Source organism: Oryctolagus cuniculus, chromosome 6 (assembly GCF_051225735.1).
Source record: "Oryctolagus cuniculus isolate XC-2025 breed Fujian yellow rabbit chromosome 6, ASM5122573v1, whole genome shotgun sequence".
Lineage (NCBI taxonomy): Eukaryota > Metazoa > Chordata > Mammalia > Lagomorpha > Leporidae > Oryctolagus > Oryctolagus cuniculus.
Genome location: NC_142872.1, coordinates 82,302,369 through 82,311,352, shown reverse-complemented (window position 1 = coordinate 82,311,352; position 8,984 = coordinate 82,302,369). Strand labels below are relative to the sequence as shown.

General features: G+C 48.4%; 1 protein-coding gene and 1 long non-coding RNA gene across 2 annotated transcripts; one reads left to right on the top strand and one right to left on the bottom strand.

Moving 5' to 3' along the window:
• Positions 1-372: 372 nt before the first annotated feature.
• PENK (proenkephalin) lies at positions 373-6,046 on the top strand. The gene is made up of 4 exons (XM_002710503.6): positions 373-445; positions 534-591; positions 1,001-1,141; positions 5,061-6,046. The coding sequence occupies exons 3-4, from the start codon at positions 1,004-1,006 to the stop codon at positions 5,724-5,726; spliced, it is 804 nt and encodes a 267-aa protein (XP_002710549.3). The 5' UTR covers positions 373-445; positions 534-591; positions 1,001-1,003; the 3' UTR covers positions 5,727-6,046.
• On the bottom strand, positions 5,552-7,947 carry LOC149126206 (uncharacterized). Its single transcript, XR_016235667.1, has 2 exons — positions 7,188-7,947; positions 5,552-7,054 (listed from the first exon to the last, which is right to left on the bottom strand). It is a non-coding gene; the product is annotated as an uncharacterized LOC149126206 (long non-coding RNA).
• Positions 7,948-8,984: the final 1,037 nt, after the last annotated feature.

The following is an 8,984-nucleotide window of genomic DNA, read 5'->3' as shown; positions in this document are numbered from 1 at the left end:
GAGAGTCCCCGACCGGTCCGTCTTCCCTCCCACATGCCCCAACTTGGGTGTCTTCCCTGGAACCCGCACCGCACAGTGCGATTTCAGCCACTTCACGCGGGGAAACCTGACCCCGTCCCCCACTCTCCTCGGACTTCCTGCCAGCCCTGCGCTCAGCCCGGGAGGGAAGATGAGCACTCCAAGAGCCCCCACCGCACCGCCAGCCCGTGCGGGGAGCGGCGCGTGGCGGCGCGGGCCCGACCCCTCCCGCCCGGGCGTCGGCGCGGGGCTGGCGTAGCGCCTGCGTCAGCTGCAGCCCGCCGGCGATTGGGGCACGCGCGCCTCCTTCGGTTTGGGGCTAATTATAAAGTGGCTCCAGCCTCCGCTGGCCCCGGGACGGCGAGGCAGGCGCTCAGAGCCCCGCAGCCCGGCCCGCAGCCCTGCGGCGACGCTGAGAACCGCGACGGTGAGACCCGCGCCTCATGGCGCGCCCCGGCCCAATTCCCCTCGACGCCCGCCCTCCTCACACTTGCCTTCTTCTCTCTTCCTTCTAGAGTCGTGTCTGGGACCCGGTTTTTCCAAACCGCCTGCTCCATCCGAAGAGCGGTCAGCGTAAGTGAATTAGCCCGATGCTCTCCGTCATGGCGCGGGTTTGCGGGTGCCCACCTGCTCTGCTTTCCTCCGCGTTTCATGGCACCAGCTCCCCAACTTTCTCCCGGTTCCTTTGTGTGACCCGGGCCCAGTTTCGCCCTCCCTAGCCCTCTAGTGCGTTCTCTCCAGAATCCGGTCCCGGGCGCCCGGGGGCAACCACACCACCCCGGGACTTGGGAGGTGATGTGAGCCATCCCCAGCTCTCCCTAAAAGGTCGGCTGGGTGAGCGAAGGCCCCGGAAGGAGCGTCCCTGCGGGTTCTCGCTCGACGACGTCTCCCAGCTGGTACTGTCGCGGCGAGGGTTCCTTCCGAGGGACCCATTCTGCGGCGGGACAGGCTCGGAGCGCGCGTGTCCCTCTCTCTCTCGCAGTCCATGGCGCGGTTCCTGAGGCTTTGCACTTGGCTGCTGGCGCTCGGCCCCGGGCTCCTGGCGACCGTGCGGGCGGAATGCAGCCAGGATTGCGCGACGTGCAGCTACCGCTTGGTGCGCCCCGGGGACATCAACTTCCTGGTGAGTGTTAACGCGTCGGGAGCCAGCGAGCCAGCGGCCGCGACAGTCAGCGGACAGTCCCGGGCCCTTTGCGCGCCGCGTCTCGCGCTTACTCGATTTCGTGCAAGAACCCCTGGTGAGAAGTCCTGGTGGCCCAAGTGTTCCCGCTGTTCCGGAACGCTGACCCGGCTGTCTCTCCCTGGCTATCAGCTTCTGGAACCGAAGTTCCAGAAGAACTAGATAGCGACTATCTAGGAACCGCTCAAGGCGGCAGTGGCTGCACACGAAGCAAGTTTTAATTCTGGGAGATTCGGGAGCCTGGAAATGTGCTCTCTTACGCAGATGGGATAGACTCGAGTTCTCTCCCCAGAAACGCTTTCACTGCGACCCCCAACACTTCCAGGTCAGGAGCCCCTAACGCGCAACCAACCTCCCATCCCTTCTCAACAATGTAAGTTTTTTGTTAGCGACATTTCATCGCCTTTCTGGGGATTGCTTTGGTCTGGCTCTCTCAACCTCAGGTCCCTCATGCCCTTGCCTCACCTGTGCAGGAGAGAGGGCAAAAGGCAGGAAAGGGGATCCGGGGAGCCGAAGGAAAAAATCAGCTGATAGGAGACAAAGGAGGTCAGTAATTGTTCTAAAAGCAAATGACGGAGGGATGCAACTTGTGTTTGTCTTGACTGCACTTTTATGATAAGACTAAAACCGCAGTTTAATCGGGATGTGACAAGGACAGGCAGAGATGGCCAGTGTCCAAAGGGGTGGCAGTAGTCCAAAGATAAAGTATACTGCCAGGGGCTTAGGGGTGCCACATGAGGACAAAGGGGTTCTGATGCTAAGCAGAGTCCAGGACTCCTGAGTCCTCTCTGGCGTCCCACTGAATCAGAATTGGAGACCTGGGCAGCTTCGTTTTAACTTGCTCCCCTAACGATTTCTCTGCACTGCTGTTGAAATTCTGTGAGGACTTTAAAGCTCGGTAGAGAGGAGTGTGCAAATTAATCAAGCTGACTGCAGCTTCACTTGAGCCTTCGAAGACATTTTATGCTGTGTGGAGAAGACAATGAAGGAGAGGATTCCAGATTCCACGGTCTCTAGTGCAGGTTAAACGTTTGCTCATCCAAATCTGTGAGTTACCAGATGTATTTCATTTCATGTGTGTTAGCTTGGCTTTACAGAGAAGGCACATGATAGGATTGTGTATTTGAACCGTGAGAGAAACGTTCCATCTTAGAAGCAAGCAATCTCCTCTAGCCATATTTTTCTTTCTTCTGTAGTCACGAGCTCTTAAACCATGTCTAAAAACTGAGCAAGTGCTGCAAACATAAGGACAGATGCTAGGAGGAAAGAATTTTAGACACAGAAAGAAACTCCTAACATAGTGCACAGGAGACCCCATGTTTGGCACCATAATTGCCTCTGCACAGTGACACTATCTTGAGCTTTGCTCTCCTAGCCAAGCATGTGGCTCAACCCCCTACCCTAGTGCCCACTGACATCTACATAAAGGTTAGGTGAGCTCTAGTACAATTTGTATTCAAATCACACAATCTGACCTCAAAGTAATATCAGATTCAGTGAACTGACATGACTGATATTTAGCAATGCTCATTCCCATGCCTTTAATGGGGTTCAATCTGCTTGCTTCACCAAGTTCCCAAAATGCTACTAATTTTCCTTTTCTATTGTTGGGGAATTTGAGCAGAATTCACTGGGTAGCAGCTAACTCTTCCCTAGGGGTGACTGAAAATTCTGACTTTTCTCCCTCCTCTCGCCCTCCCTTCATCATTTAAAGGGATGGTGGGGGCAAGTGATGGGAGAATGCAGAGAGAATGGCTCTTTGCAAAGTTTACCTCACTGCTTTTTATGTTTTATTGTCGTGGCTTTTTATGATTAATTTCAATACAGACGATGGCAGATGTAGTATAAGCAACTTGAAAGGATGTAAACAATAAGCCACCCTCAATAAAATAAAACAGTCTCTTAGGAAGGCTTTTTGAATGCTAGATAACTGATGTGTTTTGTGTTGGTGCTAACAACTAGTGTTGTTATTTTCTCCATGACAAGATGTTTAGTTAAAGACTGTGTTGCTAGAATTATGGCACTTCTGGAATTTTAGTGTGGATGCAACAGACATGAGAAATGAGGTTGCCTAGGAAAAAGATCACTGTGAAAATCCATGTAACAAGTATTTATTGGGCTTCTACCACCAGAAAGACACCTGTGCTTGGTACCATAATGGATGCAAAGATGAGTAGGCATAACATGACTTGTATCCAAATAGAATTTTCCATCTATTATGATTTTGACCATGGAACTCAGGGTGCAATAAATACACAGAGAAGACACATAAATGGCTATAGGAGCTATAAGTTAACATCCCTGATTTAGTGTGAGTGTATAATTCTGATTTTTTGTTACTAGTTGTTTTTGAAGAGATCCTAAATCATACACAATTAGAAGCATTTTGGTGGTAGTATGAAAAATATTGTCCATTAATTTTTTTAGCAACAAGATTATTTAAATATCATTTTAGAATGGAAATATTGTTGTCCCTTGAACATCTTAAGCTTTTAATGATGTTTGATTCCTTATTCAGATATCAGGGATGCAACAGGACCATTTTAATTAGATTATCTTTTTACAAACTTATGCCTTTAATTTTCTTAGACACAAAGCTTAAATAATCATTAAGAGCTGGCTAAATATGTACTCTAGGTATTTTGTTGCATGAATAAAATTCTGTCTTTCATTGTGAAGCTATGCATGTATTTAATATCAAAGAATATACCCATATATTTTTAAATACCAATAAAGGGCCTGAGTTTTCTTCCTAACTCAAGGGTCTTCAGCTGAGTTTTTTAAGTATATTCCAAAAACTCCTGAAATGCAAAGAAATTGCGCATAGACTTTATAAATGTTCATATAATCTTAGTACTTCTTTATTATACCCATGATTTCATTGACTAGAATAAAACATTAATAGGATCATTGGAGCATATAGCCTAATTCTTTTAGTAGTTTGAGAATAATTATGGGATACTCAAAAGGAAACAGTTGTGTAACTAATCATCGCAATTCTATCAAATAACAGGATTTTCATTGGAAAGCACTTTTTCTGTATGCCTGTGGCTAAATGATAAGAAAATAAATACGAATAATGTGTATATTTACGTATGTATAATTCCATGTCTTGTAATTAAAGATATGTGGCTCAAAATGATAAAAATCTATTTGAATCATCCAAGGAGATAGGGGGAAAACACAAAAACAACTTTACTTTCATGAAAAATCAATGAATCACAATCCAAATAATTCATAAAATTTGAGTCTCCAGAATGTCTTTCTTTTTAAACTTGTTTTGAAAGTATTATTTTTCTGTGATGGCTGAAAGGGTTGGCAGGAATATTGGATAGTGTCGAGGTCAATATTAACACAAGAACTCAAATGAATCATGTTAGTGATATTAATTCTACCGAAAAGACAAGAAGATAGAAGGAATTTTGAGGAAGTGTTCCTAGCTGAACAGAGAGTTCTCCCTTTCACTTAGAAAACTCTCCTGCACCATGATATCAGCAGTGAGGAATTACCCGATAAAATCAGATTGTGAAAACAGCTAGTCCAATCTAAAATGGCACGGTGTACACTGTTGATTTAAAATCCAAAGACAGATTTCCAGTTTGATTCAGTTAATCCCCTGGCCCCTCAGCATCCTCTTTCTGATTTTCATGGTCTCCTTCCCCATCCCCTTCCCCTTCCCTTTCCTTCCCAGTGCCCAGTGAGTGAAAGCTGCCATGAGACCATGGAGATGAGCTTTTGGGGGGGAGGGGGGAGGAGTTCCTTCATCAAAGCAAGGGAACCTGGGTCCACCCACAGGCGTTTGCTGAAAAGAACCCACAGCAACCCCTTCTTTCTCATGTGATCAACCCCCTTGCCTCCCCAGGCTTGCACACTGGAGTGTGAAGGGCAGCTGCCCTCTCTGAAAATCTGGGAAACCTGCAAGGATCTCCTGCAGGCCACCAAGCCCGAGCTTCCTCAGGACACCGCCAGCTCGCTTCGCGAAGGCAGCCGGCCAGACGACGGCCACTGGCTGGCCAAAAAGTACGGCGGCTTCATGAAAAGGTACGGAGGCTTCATGAAGAAAACGGATGAGCTTTATCCCGGGGAGCCGGAAGACGAGGCCAATGCTGGCGAGACCTTCGGCAAGAGGTACGGGGGCTTCATGAAGAAGAGTGCGGATGAGGAGGAGACCCTGGCCAATTCCTCGGACCTCCTGAGAGAGCTGCTGGCCACAGGGGACAACCGCGAAGGTGGCCACCAGCAGGAGGGCAGCGACCGGGAGGAAGAGGTGAGCAAGAGATATGGGGGCTTCATGCGAGGCGTCAAGAGAAGCCCCCAGCTGGAAGACGAAGCGAGAGAGCTGCAGAAGCGCTATGGGGGCTTCATGCGCAGGGTGGGCCGCCCGGAGTGGTGGATGGACTACCAGAAGCGCTACGGTGGCTTTCTCAAGCGCTTTGCCGAGGCCCTGCCCTCCGACGAAGAAGGCGACGGTTACTCCAAAGAGGTCCCTGAGATGGAAAAACGATACGGAGGATTTATGCGATTTTAATACCCTCCCCCATCAGTGACCCCCGACCCCCAGCCTCCTCCCTCTGTCCCGCAGTGGGAAACCGCCTCGTGGATGGTGTTGTGTTGTCACGTGTGGCTTGCACCCCGTGGTCGCCTTAGTGGTCTGGCTACCTCTGCAGCCTGAAAGCCGTCGATTCAGGTTCCGTGTTCTTTTCAGCGTCTCCAAGCTCATTGTTTGTTCTATGGCAGTTCTCTCGTTTTCATGCTAAAGTACTTTGTTCCTGTGGCCCTTGTTTTCGACAGAACCTCGGCAAATGCTTACTTGTATATAGACATAATAAACCCATGCCCCCACCTGCATGATGTTCGAGTCAGTCTCTTCTTCTGTGAGGCCCTTACCCGCCATTCCACAGCAAATCCTAGGCTCGGGATCTTGTGGAACATGCTGCTTTTGACAGAACCCAGTAACCACACTGGCTGCCCTCTGTGCCAGCTGAGGCTGCAAAAACGTTTTTATTTCATTCCTCAGATATAAAATCTTAGATAAGTAAACACATTGCAGCAGTTTCTGGAAATCAGATACATGAAGAAAAACCAAAACCTATTAAGGGCACTAACGGTGCCCATATAGTAAGGAAACCTGTGTTTACATCAGAGGCAGATACCTCTTTTCTTTAGCAAAGTATTTCAGAATTAGACTTTTTTAAAATTAAGATCATTTTGTCTTATTTTACACATGAAGAAGGTGTAGTTGCCCCAAGGTCGCCCAGCAATTGAAGGATGGATATAGGATCTTAAACCCCAAACTTCTCATTCCCAGTCAACATTGTTTCTACTCCAGTCTCCTATCTTCCAGCCAGGTCCCCAGCAACAGCTGAAAGAACTTGGTGCTAAACACATTGTACACCCTTCCAACATGTCTATGATGGATTTGCCAACATCTGACACATGGATATATGAATGAATGAATTGAGTGAATGAATGAATGAATTTGGTCACCATAGAATCACAAAAGATATTGTGAATGTTTTATAAAACAAATTCCCAAACACAAGGCACTCATGACTACTCGCTGTGGTTCACTTGGCTAATCCTCTGCCTGTGGCGCCGGCACCCTGGGTTCTTGTCCCGGGTGGGGTGCCGGATTCTGTACCAGTTGCTCCTCTTCCAGTCCAGTTCTCTGCTGTGGCCCGGGAGTGCAGTGGAGGATGCCCCAAGTGCTTGAGCGGGCCCTGCGTGGGAGACCAGGAGGAAGCACCTGGCTCCTGGCTTCGGATCCGTGCAGGGCGCCAGCCGTAGTGGCCATTTGGGGGGTGAACCAACGGAAAAGGAAGACCTTTCTCTCTGTCTCTCACTGTCTAACTCTGCCTGTCAAAAAAAAAAAAAAAAAACCATTTGGGAAACACACAGATATAGGACATGTAACATTTCTTGATTTTTGTAATTGAAATTACATGCATCTCAAATCCTATCCACTAAGTCATTTCCCCAGGACCCTCACCAATGTTTTCCTCTTCAAATATAAAACTTTAGCAAATCAGTGAAGTAGAGGATGAGTCTCTGGTCTGCAGCCAGCAGGTTGCCCATGGGATCCTCATTGTCCAGGCCTGTGTGTTCCATTCTGCGAGACAGCCACAGTGTTTTTAATTGTCCATTCCCCAAAGTCCAACCCTCCAGGGATCCCAGGACATCTGCACAGCCATGCTGTGTTAGAGGACCCTTCTGATGAGGGCAAGTGGTGACAGGTCCCTGCCCTCACAGAGCACCCACACCAAGCCCATCCCATCTACCATCTGATCCTAAGTGAAAGTGAAGTGGAAGTGAAGCAGCTGGGGAAGAAGGTGATGAACAGCAATTGGCCCTAGGAAATCCATGCCAGGAGAAATAAGGAGTGGTGGACCCATGGCACGTGGGGATATGAAGTCTCCCTGCAGCCTTAACCAATTGTTTCCTTGGGAAAGGCCAGCCTCGGGTCATCAGACTTTTCCAAACACCACCTAGTTTTTTTTTTTTTTAAGATAATATTCCAAATGTTTGTTTATTTTTTAACATTGGCAGTTTGTTCCATTGTGAGTCAAACAAAACCTGTCTTCAGGTCAGATGTGAGAAGTTTGGTGGAGGTGCCTAGCTTGCAAATAAAAGTCACAATTCTCTCCCCTGGAACAAACCTGGGACCCAGGAACCCAGCCTCCAGCCTTGAGCTGGTGAGGGGTAATTGTCCTTGATCCTCCTTGAAAATAGTAATGCAATTATCCTTATATGTAAGTGGGTAAATATGCATGCTACAATATGTTTTAGGAAATAAACCAAGTTCACCAGCAGACAGTATTTTTTCAGATCAAACACTGTTGTTTGTGTAGGAGCTGTTTCTTTCCCACTCTGGGGTAGCCCTGTAGACACTGGGAATGGTTGACAGTCATCTCCACCCTGTTTCACCACCTGTCACCTGTGCCGAGAGTCCCTTTGTTCCTGGGGAGGGACAGCGTCACGCCCTCCTGCAATTCCATAGCCCCTCACGCCCAGAGCAGAATCGGGGACCCAAAAGAAGCCTCATAACTGTCCAGGAGAGGAAGGAGCAGTGGAGGCTGGGAAATGAGCAGAGGAAAGGGCAGTGGGATGCGCTGTCTTCTCTTCACACCGAGCCACACGGGTGCTGGCACCCAGAAGGTCCCCGACAGAATGGGTGGCTGTCCAAGAAGGGTGAGTTGGTGCCATGTGGGACTGCTTCTGGTCCCAAACATCTTCACGCTGCCTGCCTTCAATATGAAAATTCATTATTGAAAGCTTGGCTCTTTGTTCAATGTAATATTTCATTTATTATTTTTAGAGATGACACTTTTAATTTACATCATGGGCAGAGGCTTAATATTCCATTAAATGAAGTGTTCAACAAATAGTGAAAAATGAAAGCTTGTGTCGTTGACTCTTCACAGCTTTCACGCTTTGAAGAATTTTGTTTAAATTCTGAGATGCATTTGCGTAAGGTAACCAGGGATGCTATTGTAAACGCCTATGGGCTCTGACTGCGGCACCGCATGTGTGCTCAGCACAAAGCTTCTGAGAAGGACTAGGGTTGGGACCCATGAGGTATGGGACTGAGGGCAGGGTGGAGCCTAAGCCACTGGGGACCTGGGGAAAACCCCTGTTGACTGAGAAAAACGGAAGCTCCACGCTCCCTGCAGAGGGCGCTGCTGCTCCATCCATATGTCTGCCTGATGTTTGAGTTCTGCCTTGTTCCCTCCTCCTAGGGCCTCCCTAGTCCCCCCTCCAAGCCCCAGTCCCAGGTCAGGCTCCTGCT